Source organism: Tenrec ecaudatus, chromosome 11 (genome assembly GCF_050624435.1).
Source record: "Tenrec ecaudatus isolate mTenEca1 chromosome 11, mTenEca1.hap1, whole genome shotgun sequence".
Taxonomy (NCBI): Eukaryota; Metazoa; Chordata; class Mammalia; order Afrosoricida; family Tenrecidae; genus Tenrec; species Tenrec ecaudatus.
In genome coordinates, this window is record NC_134540.1 from 58,673,603 (window position 1) to 58,689,205 (window position 15,603).

General features: G+C 38.2%; 1 protein-coding gene across 4 annotated transcripts in view; it reads left to right on the plus strand.

Moving 5' to 3' along the window:
* The window catches only part of CTNNA2 (catenin alpha 2), a 1,186,106-nt gene that overhangs the window by 1,125,737 nt on the left and 44,766 nt on the right, over nucleotides 1-15,603 (plus strand). For all 4 annotated transcript variants that reach the window (XM_075562525.1, XM_075562526.1, XM_075562527.1 and 1 more), the window contains 2 exons: nucleotides 1,272-1,453; nucleotides 13,602-13,707. In XM_075562525.1, coding sequence (XP_075418640.1) covers nucleotides 1,272-1,453; nucleotides 13,602-13,707 — 288 coding nt within the window. The remainder of the gene's footprint in view (nucleotides 1-1,271; nucleotides 1,454-13,601; nucleotides 13,708-15,603) is intronic.

The window sequence follows — 15,603 nt, forward strand, 5'->3', positions numbered from 1 at the left end:
GTGGCATCTAAGACATAGGCTAGAAAGTAGGGAGAAAATCAAACTAAAGGCAGGGATGCCAATATATAATGTTACTAATCCTACACACGCTTACTTTATTTAGTTTGGACAAAAATTTTGCTTTCATTATTTCACTTTATATCCACCATGATACCAGGCTATTCTTTAGTCTCATCTGAACATTTTTTTTAAAGTCAGAATCTGATCCACGTGACCTGGAAGTCGTAACCATGTCTGTGAATGAGCTCACTCAGTCCAGCAACCTGGAGTGAACAGGCATTTTCCTACCCCTGCCCCCAAAACATATCAGAAGGAATTTTATAATTTAGGAAGTCTTTTTTTCTTATAGTATTTTACTTATTTGTGAGACAAACCATCAACCCCCAAATGGTGTTGTCTGACTTTCCCCCCTGGAGAATACACAGGCTCCCGACCAAGTGAGAAGGTAGTGTAGCACGTGAGGCAGGCTGTCCAGTCTGTGAAGAAGCAGTGAAGTGATTTCAAATATTTCCCTCAGAATCAGATACTCAGATGGCCTTTAACAAATACTTCTCCTTTTCCCTCCATCCCCTTCTCTGAAAAGTCTTAAAAATCAACTTTTGCTTTCTAAGGCGCCTCTTTGGCATCATAAGCTCTGTGTGTCCATCCTCAGAGGCTGTAGAGCAAATCACAGTAACGTGGCATGTTTATGGAGACGTGGAGGAGGGCTGAGAACAGATAATGCCTCTCCTTCTGAACACCTTGGCTGTGGGATTTTTGTTCGGCATAGCTGTGGGCTCCTCATTACTCCTCATAGAACGTCTTCCCACCCCACTGCACCTGGATGCTCAGATAATGTTTAAGATTCTTCTCCTTCCCAGGGACAGTTCTTTTTTCCTCTTCTCTGGACAGATTTTAGTGTTGAAAGAGGTGCATTCTTTCATCTGGCAAAAGTTTGCAGAGATCAAATGTAAAAAAATGTCAAGAATAGATTCTTTTGAACGGACCTATGTCACCGAAGCGACAGAGAAGTTCTGTACTGTCAGTGTGTGTGTCTTGGATCTCCCAGTAGTTTTCATACATGGGGTGGGGGTGGGGGGATCAGGACAGAGAAAGTTGGGAACCTCACCAGCCTTTTGGAAATCCCTGGGATGGAGAAGATGTGTTTCCCACAATGGCGAGCAGTCCTAATCCTTGTCTGTGCTTAGCTTTGCCATTCACAGGGTGGGGTCAGCCGGCCATCTGGTGTGGCTTTGCCCCTATTGACCCTGCTTTGTCTGTGACCCGTGCAGGCCATCATGGCACAGCTGCCGCAGGAGGAGAAGGCAAAAATCGCCGAGCAGGTAGAGATCTTCCACCAAGAGAAAAGCAAGCTGGATGCTGAGGTGGCCAAATGGGACGACAGCGGCAATGACATCATTGTATTGGCCAAGCAGATGTGTATGATCATGATGGAGATGACAGACTTCACAAGGTGGGCTCCAGGAAGACGGAATTAAAGCTTTGTTCTTTAAACCCACACATGTATTAGAATGTATTCGTATGTTAAAGTGTGCTGGGAAAAAAAATTACACTTCTGGTTCAAAAACCTGGTGATAGTCTTATAAAATGTCCACATCTAAGTTCAAATGGATCTGGAGCTAGGTATGTGTTTTTGATCCGAAGAACAGGTCTGTTTTGGTAATTGTTGTTGCCGTTGTACTTAGTTGCTGTTGAGTCAGCTCTGACTCGTGGCAACCTTCTGTCCCACAGCACGAAGCAGCATCCCCTCTTGGGCCATGTTCATGATCATTGGCATGTTCATGATCATTGGCATGTTCATGATCATTGGCATGTTCATGATCACTGTGGTGATCATTATTTTAATTACAGATGTTAAATCAGTTATAAAATGAAAGCCCAGGAACAGAATGATTGGATGTTGGTTATGCTTTTGTGCAGTAAGTTTATTATTTTGAAGATAGGATGAACGATTTGTTAAGAGCCCTTCAGAAGGATATCTATTGATACGTATGTGTTTACATGCATGCATTTAATAGTTTTTATTGCTAACAAATAATCTAACACTAATTTTGGCTTACATTTTCCATTGATATATGAAAAACAAGGGTCAATAAACTGAGATTTGGGGCAGGGAAATGAGAACGTGTGAAAGCATCATTCCTTCTTGTTCTGAAGAGTACATTTGAGAAATCAAGAGACTAATCAATGTGTTGTCAGGATCTTGTCTTCACCGGGGCATAACTGTTGCTATTATTGCACTTGCTCTTGTTAGCGGAGGTGACACTCTCTGCCATTTTTGGCACAGAAAGGTAAACTAAGGGAGAGCAAAGTTCAATGAAAAGTTATCTGTAGATGGGGGTAAGAACAGTGGGTGATTTGGGGCAAGTCTTTAATTGTCTCCTTATGTGAAAAACAGAACAATAGTTGTCTTAAGAACCTAACAAGAGACTTCTAAGGTCCACAGAGGCAGTGCAAGGGTAAATGTAGTTATTTGATCATAGACACTTCATTTTACTAGAAAGCAGATGCGCACACCATCTTTCACAAACGCGTTCACTTACACAAGGATGCTTTAATGATTCCAGACAAGATTGGTTTTGCTATTAAAACTCTGACAATGCCAAGTTATCACCTTATATGTGGCAGTTTCTATGATATGGTTGCTGTATACATCTCATAAGCAAAGGCTGGAATTAATTATAGATTAAAATAAAATATGCAACATTTCTCCCTCATCTTCTTTACCCTTTACCTAGACAGTCTGTACTAAAGATTGTTTGGCCCTTTCTCCAAATATTTTTAAATCGTCTTTTACTTCAGTGGAATGACTTTCGTTTTATGAGGATACTAATGACCTTTAGGACTTTCAAATGTCACCGAACTCATTAGAAGTTCAAATTGTGCTACTCATTACAGATCTCTCTCTCTCTCTCTCTCTCTCTCTCTCTCTCTCTCTCTCTCACACACACAGTAGTTAAAAGCAGTCTGAGCCATTATTTAATGTTTAATTTCCTACATATCAGACTATCATAGCAGCCTCAGTCACTGTGTTTCAAGGCCTTAATTTGCTTCTTTCAACATTATATTAGTGCTTTATCTGATGAATATTATCCAATCCATTAATAATGTTACTTGAACAAACAACATCATTAATTTAGAGTGAAAAATGGATCTAGTCCTATTGCCAGTTCAGGTCAAGAGGACATTTTATACTGTGGTGGATTATATACAACTGTGTCAAAGAAGAGAGCCATATTAATGTGATCTTGTTAGATGATGTAAACACAGACAGACTTTCTATTAGTCAAAGTGTAGTTTTAACAGTGAAAGGAAGGCCACTTCAATTTCCTAGGAGTATCATATGCATAATCATCTTACTTTGTTCTGAATAATGAAATGTCTGGGATGCTACTGGTTATCATTTCCCCCCACTCTATGATGAGTAGATTTTGCCCCTTTGTGGGGGCAAAGGCAGGATTACCATAATTAATAATCAAAGAACCCAAAGGGGGTATGCCTGGGAAATGGAATTAAGGGAGACTCAGCTGTGTGATTGCCTTCAACTGCAGAGCCTGTGCAATTCTAGAGAGGCAGCTAGCCTGTGACTTTCTGGCCTTAGCTCACTTCACTTGATCATATACATTATTACCCTTGAATTTTCTACCTCAAGGATGAATGAATTTAATTCTACTCCTCAGGAATGTTTCCTTTAATGTAAAGACTATTGCTGGTTGAGAATTCAAGTTTGACGATTCTTCCCAAATCGTACATTGAATGGACATTTGGATGCAAAAATATCCTTGCATTTATATCTTGTTGTTTTATTCTTATCACTAGCAATTTCATTAATTTGATTCAGTAATCTAAATGATATCCACTCCATTATTATTAAAAGCGGAAAGGTTCTGCTTCATTATTTGTGTAATAACTCCTTCATGGAGGATAAAGCTGATTATGCTTCATGACTTTTCTCTACTTGGTTCTTCATGCTGACTTCACAGTCAGTGAGAGAGCACTGTTCTGCACAGGAGCGTTCGTTCTTCTCATGACAGGTTTGGGAAACAAAGAGTAGGTGCCAGTCTTGTGCCTCAATAAGCAAAGGTTTTCAGACAGCCGCTTCGGGAATAAAAGCCAAGATTAATTTTTTGGCAAGGAACAGGAACAGAGCTATAGTCTAAGATAAATCTAAAATTCTGATCTTGAAGGTAAAAAATAAAATCGTTGGACAATAACTATAAAATACCGTACTCTGGACTTAAAAATCATGTCATCAGCCCCCACTTCCCAAACTTCACCGCTGGTTTTCTCTTGAACACTCTGTTTCACAGCCCAAGTATATCCAGCCCAGTCATGCAAGTCCAATTCTGCAGCTTGTCAGGCGGTGCCTCGCCAGCTTCTAGAGGGCAACCATCCAGCTCCCTCGTTGTGGGATCTTTCTCTAGCTCCTCTTTATCCACAATTAAATGAAAATCTTTCCGTTGGTTGTTCAAGTCCACCTTTATTCACCTCAACGATTTGCCTCCATATTCTTCATTTTTATAGGTACACATTCTGGGCCGTAGTAAAAATGGTATCTATGTGTGTAGTCCAACTCCTGGTTAACCAGTCTCAACTTGCTGGTCTCTCTTTTCAGATTTGTTCAACTTTCCTCAAATACTGTCTACCTGCAGTTAGTTTGCCAGGCATGTCCTATGAAGCCTTGCTCCTGGGAATTTTATACGGTTCCGTACCGCTTGCATGTCACTTTATAAAACAGGGGTGACTTGGGTATTGCCCTGATCCTGAAAGCTCGGCCTCCAATATTTAAAAAGCCAGCCTGGTCAACCACATTGGACAAGTTTTACTGGAATTTCCAGACAACACAGTAGGAAGAAAGTCTGCAATCTACGTTTTAAAATTATACCCCCTCAATCCTATAATTTTCAAGAAAGGGTTGTTCAGTTCCAGAGGAGGAGGTAAAACCTCTACGTCGGAAGGTGCTCATAGTTCATAATAGCCACAGGGGATCTAAGCATACCAGTGATCAGAATATGGCAGGAGACTAAGACCCTTTCGTTTTGCGATCCATTGGGTCACCACGAGGGTCAGAGCTAACTCAGAATAATTAGCAGCAATAACAACAGCAATGCTTTAGTACATTTATGCAAACGCAGGCCTTTCCTAAATCCTATGTCATAGTATTGGAGATTCAAATGGACTTGGACTCCGAGTGTATTAAAGGCATGGGTAAGTGCAGGTGGTGGGAGGGTGGGGTAGAAAGGGGGAACCAATTACAGAGACTGATATATAACCTCCTCCCCGAGGGACAGGCAACAGAAAAGTCGGTTAAGGGAGACGTTGGACAGTGTAAGATATGACAAAATAATAATTTATAAATTATCAAAGTTTCATGAGGGAGGGGGAAGGGAGAGGGAAAAATGAGGAGCTGATGCCAAGGACTTATATGGAGAGAAAATGTTTTGAGAATGATGATGGTAACAAATGTGCTTTATACAATTGATGTATGTATGGATTGTGATAAGAGTCACCAATAAAATGATCAAAAAAAGGTTTTAATGAAAAAAGAAAAGAAACCTCTGTAACTTTGGCTGTTTCAGGCTTAACTGAAAGTATTGGTTTTGATGTTAATATGTATTGCGTCCTCACCAAATAAATCAGAATTTAATGGAAATAACAGGCAGTGAGTAACCACATCCTGGTAAAAATTACCTTCCTTGTGTAAGAAACATCTATGACCAGTGTGACTGGAAGGAGAGCTTAAAGGAATCTTTATAAGGATACTTACTGTTCTCTCCAAGAAAGCTGAAAAATAAGAAAAGGAAAAGTGTGTGTCAGATGGGATGCCATGATTGCTCTTTGCTTAAAAGTCACAAAATTCCTGACATGATTTTTGAAAGACCCCCCAATAGACAATCTGGGGCTAAGATAAACATGAAGGGGATGGTAACTAATGGGGCCCCACCCTTTGTCAATATTGTCTTCTACTAGGAAAAGATTCAGCTTGCTACACTTCTGACGCTTTTGTGGGCTGGGTCATTTGTGCTGTTGACCATCTGTAGCTTGCTTCAGGGGGTGCTGTACATTATCCAGATCCAGAAGCCGTTTCAAAGCCACCACTGGCCACGTGGGCCTATTTTAAATAGTGTTAAATAAATTTTGAAAATAATCGGACAATTTCTTTAAAACCAAAAAAGATTTAAATAAATTATCCCAATGTCAATTTCCCGTGATTGATATTGTTCTGTGTAATCTGTGAGCACTGAAGGAGGTCTCGGTCAAGTATGCTCTGGGCACCAGTATGCATTTCTTTGAAACATCCGGAGGGCATATCATGTTTCAATAAAAACAAAATAAAAGGCTCAGTTCCTCAGATACACTAGCCATGGTTTATGTGGTCTGTAGTAGCCATGCATGGTAATGCCTGCCATGTTGGATAGTGTAGAAAGAGATCGAAAAAGAAAACAAAAAACATAACCGATTGATTTCCACGGAAGAAATAGAGAGCCCGCCCCCCTCCCAAATAAATATCAATAGACCCGGATGGTTTCTCAGGGAAATTCTAAAACTTTAAAAGAAGAAACTTGCTACCATAGAGTCAATTCAGCCTCGGAGCGGCCCTGCAGAGCAGACATGCCGCTGGCCAAGCCTGGAATCCTTGGGGGGAGTGGAAAGCCTCATATTCCTTCCACGGAGCGCTTGGTGGCTTTGATCTTTTGGTTGCAGTCCAGCATGTAACACCTCTCGGGTCCCTTTTAAATAAGAGCATTATTTAAGCTTTTTGAGAATGCCAGAAAAAAAGAAAAGCAGGCCAAATAATTTCTGAATTTTAGTCTAGTAAGTAAATTTACGTGATCAGAAACAATGAAACTCATAATTATCTGATTCAAGTAGTAAAAATATTTAGAAAGACACTAATAAAATGTATGATGAACTATTTGTTTAGAGGCATAAGGGTATTTTTAGAACGCCCTTTTCTGGTTAGCTTTGATAAAATATGTTAATCACAAAAACGATTTCACTGAAGAAAGAAGTCATATATAATTGTGAATTTTCTCTTTTTTAAGGGTACTTCCAGTATACTTTTTGCCTTCTTACTATTTATAGTTTGCATGTTTTCTTAATTAGGTAGGTTGACATCTAAGTGTATCATTCTATATGCTTTTTGCTTGTTTGTGTGGAGGGTAAATGAAAGAACTAATTTGGAGATTGTTTTTACTTTTAAAGTATTAGTCTCTTCTTAAAATTGTCTTACTTTGTTCCTATTTCTTACTTACTGATGGTTGTTGTTTTTATGATTTCTTTGAGGTTGTGGCACGCAGTTAAGGATATTCATTTTTTCCTAGACATAGCACTTCAGCTGTTCTCATAAAAAAGAAACATTCAGGCAATACAAACACTAAATTATGATTCAGGAGGAGGCGGGAACCTTCCTGATTTTGCATCGATTGCATCTTAAGCACGCCAGTTAGTTTTCCCCTTTGGATTTTAGTTTCTTAAACTAGAAGTTGGGACAATGGTATTTGATGATCTCATAACTTTTACATTGCTCTCCAGTTCAAGAATATACACAAAGATTACCAGCTAGATATGAGAATTTGAATTTTTAATGTGAATCAAGCCAGCACTTTGAACTTCAAAATTGTAGCAACTCTTTTTTCCTCAACAGTTCATGACACATGATTTCCAGTGAATTCACAGAAGAAATGCTTGCAAGCAAACTCAGTCTTTATAAATAACCTTTGCTAACTTGAAATTCCTGAGTGGTGGAAATAGTTAACAAGCACCAGATTATAGGTTTGATTAAACTCTGAAGTTCCTTTGAAGATAGGTTAGGTTAATTTATTTTTTAAAAATCATCCATAAAATATCCTCTGAATTTCTTCACCACACTTTGCTATAGCTTCAGCTATCTCTCCCTCAGGATGAGTTTGAATAGATCATGTAATAAGAACTAATTGTTGTTAGATTATGGCTAGGATTAAGTATGAACCGAAAGTCCAAATACATATAGATTGTTTATATATGTCTCTGGTTCTTTCTGAGACTGCATTATCATTTTTATTGGGGAATATTATAAATCATCCCCATGGGGCACAAGGTAAGTCTGTTGATAGGATCAGTAGTTTAACTAGTGGTATAGCATTTAGAACATTATCGAGAAAAGGAAATTATACATGTGTAGGTCCAATATTTAGACTACAAACTGTGAATTGTTGATTTGTACAGATTAAATGCTTCAGTAACCAGACGCTATTTATACAAACAGTGAGGGCCAGGGATAGGGCAAAATTTTCAATAACACAGTCCCGGATGCAGATCCATGCCTGCTAGACTAGCACATGTAATTAAAAATCGAAGAGAGCATGGAGACAGTAATATATGGCAGTCCTGGGCCCCCATACATAGGACACCCTCAAGGGAAGAGATCCAAACCAAAGTCCAGCAACCACCCATCTCATAGCCTTGGGATAGCAGGTATCTGCTTCTTCTCACACTGAGGCTTTTCTGCTCTAAGACCAAGGGAGTCTTCCAGTTTCTTAAATCTACTACAGGTGAGTTTAAGGTAAGGTCTAGTTCACTTGACGAGGTTTTAAAATCAGATCCTTGTAGTGCGGCCTGTGAAGCATGCTATATAGTAAAATGTGGTGAAGAAATCAGATGGTGCCTGGCTATAAAAAAAAAATAGCACCTGTAGTCTAAAAAGACTGGTCTGAAAACAAGCAACCATCTAAATGAGGCATCAAATAAGCCGTCTAGGAAGAAACACACTAGTCTGTATGATCCAAGGATCATCAACAAGAAAATCTAAATCCAGAGGAAGGATTGTTATCAGAGTTTAAATTCTGAACACCCAGTTTGCAGAAGGCTATGGATGACAGCAGAAGCCCCAAATTACAGAGTACCCAGGAAGTCAAGCCTATGACCATAATCCAGAGATGGAATAGCTTTTTTTTATCAGATAAAATTAGGGTAAAATGTAACTCCTTATCCTCCGATCTCCTTTGTGAGCCACCTAAAATTTGTTCCTGTTTTTATTTTATGCATTCTTTTTAATTGAGCTTTCCTGTTTTCCTTTTCGGTCTCTTGATTTTGTTTGGTATGTTTTTCATTGTATGAAATCCAGGATAAGAAAATCTAGAGAGTCAGTAACTGGATGAATTATTACCTGGGATCGTAGCAGGGGAGGCAGGAGGGTAATGGAAGGCGAGTAACAGTAGTGGGTATGAGAATGAAGAAAATGCTCCAAAACAGTGTGGTGACGACTGCACACCTCTTCATATGATTGGACTATTCAACTGTATAGAAGGTGCATTGTATGCCAATAAAAAACAAGCTAAAGAAGACCACACCGTGGAACACATGTACTCTGACATTCATGGCTTGTGATGAGTTGTAATCAACTCAACAGCAGCTGGTTCTTAGATTGATTCATTTAGCACATTTTATTAAAAAAAACAGTCACAGTTGAAACGTCACGTAAAACTAATAATAAAAGTTGTTTTCTACATCCTGGAAATTGCTGAGATATAGAAATAGGGATTGTAAGGCTTACCTGTTTAAAAGTGAGGATTACAAAGAAAAAGAGAATAACCACCAAATGATGATATGTCAAAAAATCTTGCAGTTAGGGTTCTATTTAATACATGCGCTGGTATATGCTAAACAAAGCCTGTTTAGACATGTCTCTGATCGGCAGATGGCTGCAGACAAGCTCTCTCAGTAATACACTATGCATTACTATGTTGCATTAGGGAACCTTCAACAAAAAGTCCCATCAGAACAGTGACTTCTCCAGAGATCTGCTGGGCCAATGCACTCAGGGAAGAGAGGTCAGTTCAGGTGGTTATGGGCAAATTCCCAAAGGATGATTTGGGTAGATTTTCTAGAAGTAAACAAGAAAATCACAAGGCTTATGAATATATTTTCATAAAGTTGAAAACTGCAATGGTAAGGAAAGAGCGACAAAAAAAATTGTGCAGCACAACTTTCTCCCCAAACCTGACAATGCACCCGCAAATTCTTGAACGTTACAAGGATTGTGCTGGGCAACCTTACACTGCCCACTTTTCATCCCTGATCTTTCCCATTTAGTTTTGTTTGTGATTCTGAAACTCAAAGGTTTGGAAGGGACACAATATGAATCCCTCAAGGGACACCAGCGCTGCTTTTTCCTCCTGACTTAAATGGAAGAGCAGAGAGCTCGTCAGGGAAGGGTTAGGGAGATGGGAATGCTACCTTCAGAAATGTTTCCTCTAAATGGAAGATATGTCAAGAGCTACTAGCTTCACATTTTTATACTGTGGTGTAATACGATATTTTTTATTTCATAGCAATACACTTGCATTGTGTCAGAGGGAAACAATAGCAGCAAATTGTGTCAATTTTGAAAGCTTCAGAGAAATATTGGGTGGTTCTGTTATGTCCTACAGGGCCAGAATCATAATACTGATTGCAATATTAAACATTGACAGATTCTGCCTGCAAACTTTTCTCACAACATAATGAAACCTAAAGAAATAAAACATTATTTATGGATATTTTGAAGAGGAAGGTAAGGGAATAGGAGACAGATTTTTACAGAATCATTTTATTTCTTTTTTTTTTCAGAATCATTTTAAAACCTAAAATCCATCTGAAAGCCAAGGGATCTGTAATATATTTGAGATGGAGTTAATGCCACCAGAAAGAGAAATAGCTTAATTTCTGAATTTCCTTGTATCTGTGTTTGAGCAATGACATGAGCTCAATATATTTTATATTTAGGTACAAATGTTTTAAAATGTCATTAAGGAGGAAAGAGGGTAATTAACAACATCAATGCATGGTATTTATTAAAAGACATTTTGTCTTCCAGTTTATAAAATAGGCAATCTAACAACAATGATCATAGCCTAGTCTTTACAACCTAGAATATAATTCCTCCTAATTAGTTTTTTTCCATATCCTAACTATAAGAAAATAATCTTTTTTAAAATCATTTTATTAGGGGCTCATACAACTCTTTTTACAACCCGTACATACCTCATTTGTGTCCAGCACATTTGTACATATGTTGCCATCATCATTCTCAAAACACCCACTCTCCACCTGAGCCCCTGAACATAATCTTATAACTTTAAAAATGCATATATATTTTAGATGCGCATAAAGAGGCCAGGCTAAGTAGCAATGTGCACAAATTAAGATAAATATATTTAATCAACTATTTCTTATTTACCTCTTAAGAGGGAAAGATGAGTTATATTACATTTTATATTTTGTTTAAAGATTTGTGATGCAGCTTAGTTTTCTGTATAACAAAGATTAAAAAGCATTGTAATAGTAAGTATTCCAAGACTTGTAATATTAAGGTCTGTAGAAGATAAAAGATAATTACCATCACATATTTTGTGTGCTCCTTAAAAGTCAGTACTAGCAACAAGGTGCTGAGAGAATAGAGCTTAATAGATTTCCCAGAATTATTCTGTCCAAATAATTCTCCATTTCCATATATATATTTAAAATGTTCCAACCAGCTGATGAAGCCCTGGAGGAGCTCGCTTTGTATGCGAAAACATTTGGAAGACACTGACCTGGCCCACTGACTGCCAAACAAACCCACATGTGTGCCCATTACAAAGAAAGGTAGCTCGATCAAATGTGGAAATTATTGAACAATATCAGTAGTTTCACATGCAGGTAAATAATTGCTCAATTTTCCTCGGAGGCAAGAGTTCCAGACCAGTTGCAGTAGCACATTGACAGGGAGCTGCCAGAAGCTCAAGCCAGTTCCAGAAGAGGATATGGACAAGGAATAGCATTGCTGACTCAGATGGATCGTGGCTGAAAGCAGAGCATATCGGGAAAAAGAAACCGGTTTACTTCTGTTTTGTTGGCTAAGCAAATGCATGATTGGGAGAATCACATGGATACTGTTGCATCCGTGAAAGGAACTCCCCAACACCTCCCGTGCTCTTGTGACTCCTGTATCCGGACCCTGCTGCGCTCTTTTGAATTAAAAAGGGAATACTGCATGGTGTTCCATCAGGAAAGGTGTGTGTCACGGTGGTATCTTTGTGTCATATATACTGCCTCTGTATGCTGAACACATAATCTGAGAAGCTGGACTAAATGAAGAAGACCATTACATCAAGTTTGGAGGAAGGCTTATTAACAACTCGTGAAGGTAGATGACACACCATATTTGCTGTAAACCAGGGAGACTTGAAATACTTGCTGGTGGAAATGAAAGACTTTGGCTTCAGTTTGGATTACCATTCAATGTAATGAAAAAGAATATTCTCACACCCAAACCAAGACAACATCATGAAAAATGAAGAAAAGATTGAAGTTAATGAAGGTTTAATTTTGCTTGGATCTACTGTCAAGACTTACGGAAGTTCCGGCCAAGAAATCAACAACGCATTGCAATTGACACATCTGTTCCAGAAGACCACTTTCAAGTGTTGGTGAGAAAGGGTACCACTTTGAGGACTAGGATGAACCCAAACCACATCAGGGCCTATCCAGTCACCTCACCTGCGTGTGAAACTTTGTCAAGAAATAAGGAAGTTCCAAAGAACTGATGCATTTGAATATCTATGCTGCAGAAGATGCAAAGTATTATGGACTGCCAAGAGAACCAAAAAATTGGCCTTGGAAGAGGTACCGCTATATTCTACTCAGATGCAAAAACAGCAAGACTTTGTCTAATGTACTTTGGACGTTGTATCAAGAGAGATCATCCCCCAGAAAAGGACATGATTCTTAGTAAAATAGAAGGCGAGTGAGACAACTACACAGAACACTGAGCACAGTGGCTGCAACTGTGGAGTCATTCACAACAACTGTGTCGATGGTGCAAGACTAGGCCATGTTTGATTTCCTTTTTTATAGGAACAGCATATATGTTATCATGTGCAGTATACTAAGTTCCAACACATATCAATAATTAATGACAGAGCATAACTACCTAAGAGAGTTTTATAGTTTGCGGTCCTTATCAGAGAAGTTCACTGCTGGCGTAGAACTGCCAACTGGTTTGAATGACAAACCATTTAGTTAGCAGACAAACACTTAAGATTTGTGCCACTAGCTCTTCACACACACACACACAGACACGACATTATATGGAGGAGATGGGAAACAGTACATTTGATAGTACCTTGACTAGACTTGGCTAAAATTTTAAACTTATGATTTGTGTAAGCTTGGGTGGATCATTGATGTGTTTTTGGTCCATTTCCTGTTCTCTAACAATTACACCACCTTGCTATGGCGGTTGAGAAAACCAAAGAGACATTGTATACAAAGCATTAGAGTCACGGTGAATATGTACAGATTAAATTTTATGTCCTTCAAGTAATCATTTTTTTCTAATAAACCACAGTTTGAAACTATAGAAATTAATGTAAAAGGTAAAATGTGTAACATGCACATAAAATACAAGAGAATATTTTGTATTTGGGGTGAATGATTGAGATGGAAAAAGAACTGACTCAAGAAGACATACAAATGTGCACTAATGTAGCTAGAACCAAATCAAATGTAACACCACTGTCCTAGATAAGGGGAATGGCATGTTTGTCTGCTTCCTGCCATCAAGCGGGATTTTAACTTTCTTGCATATGTTATTTCAGAGGCAAAGGCCCTTTGAAAAACACATCTGATGTCATTAATGCTGCCAAGAAAATCGCTGAAGCGGGTTCTCGAATGGACAAATTAGCGCGTGCGGTGGCTGATCAGGTAATATCAGAAGGAGACTGAACAGATTCTAAGTGGAATCATTAATTAGCACTTGGGTTTGCTAATGGATTTTATGCATCCTATAAAGTGCTTGTGGAGAATGAATTGCGGGGTACAATTAACATTTACAAACCAGCCTCTAACTCTGCTGGAGAGGGAGACTGAGCTAGTGGAAGGGGGGGATTCACAGGGCCATCAATCCCTTCTGATAAAAGACCATATACTCTTTCTCGCAGACAGAGTCCCCAGAGAGTTAAGGAATATTCCAGCCATCCTCATTCAGGAAAATCTTCTTAAAGAGGCAGGGAACCTCTTATTATTTAATCATAATTTTTCCACAAATAATATTCATCCCCATGATCAGGAAGGAACCTCTCAATTTTACCTTAATTTTCAGCTGAACTCAAAGGAATCAGAAAATAAATAAAATTCTCAGACTATTTATTTTGCTTTCAAACCAAACTAGGGCACAAATATTAAACTAACCTTCAATCTCACATTGAACATTTGGACTTATTTCTGGGTGTTTATTTTATTTAACTTTATCTGAAACTCCAAGATCCTGCTTTAAATATGTGTTTTTGCAGTGATGTCCCCTTCTTTGTACGAGTACTTTAGGCAAGAGACCTTTCTAGAGAACTAATGCTACTCTGTTTAAACAATATTGGTTTAGAATTGGAAGCATTTCCAAAGAAAAATGTCATAGAATATAGAAGGTGCTTTTGAAATATAAAATATTAATAAGCTAATATTTGCATATGCTATTGTGAGTATGAATTTGCTTACTAAACTAAAACAAAATTCAGTTGAATCTTTGTATTGCTCAGTATAATTTTCCTACCTCACTCCTTAACATTAGATTTGCTTTTATTTAATAATTGCTGCTTTCAACATCTTAGATTCAAAAATCCTTTCAGTCAATACCAATTTCTCCGATCTCCTAAAGGCTGAAAGAAAAAGAAAAAATAGCCCATGATTAAATTTTAGGATTACATTTAAGACAAGACCTATCAGTTCATCCTTACAAATAATTTTAAATTTATTTTTAAAATTTAATTAGTATATATGCCCAAAATTCAAACTCACTGCCACTGAGTCAATTCTGACACATTGCAACCCTGCAGGATGGGGAAAGCTGTCCCTGTCAGTGTCAGTGGCTGCAGCTCTCGATGAGAGTAGAAAGCCACATCTTTCTCCAATTATTATAGAAAAACATCCTGCAGTTAACCATCCCATCGATATGTATAATATTTTTAAATTATTTAATTTACCTTGGATTTTTTTGAAGCACTAAAAAGGTGACATTATTAATTAAATCAAATTGTACTAGAATTTGAGAAACCACATCACTTAAGAATGAAGAAGATTAAACTAATGTTATTTCTACTTTCACAGAAACATAAGCTAGCAGGAACCTGGAAATTTAAGCCTAAATTGAACGTTAGGTGCAGTTCTCTAGGTATCCAGAATGCTCACGCGAAGGAAAGAACAATCTGTTAACCGACTTAAGTGCAAGAAAAGGACAGCCTTCTTTTCCTCACCTATTAAGAGGCACGAGGTTATGAGGAGGTTAGGTAAGAGGTTCTGGAAAGACTTTTGGTAGGAATAATTCTGTCCTTCCCAGAGAGGAGTGAGTGTGGTTGAAATGACTTCTTTATTGTACTCTGAATAATAATGGACAGCAATTTTAGATTCTTCAAGTTCAACATTAAACATTTTTAAGTTTACAATTTTGGATTTTATTCTTCAAGTATTACACAACTGGAAGCCATAACCCAAAGCAATGCTGATGTAGAAAACATGTGCTCATATGCAGCAGAATGTGTATTTAGAGATTGACGGCAGAGCATTTCCCATGCTTTTTAATAAACGTGCTGCCATATTAAGAACATTGAT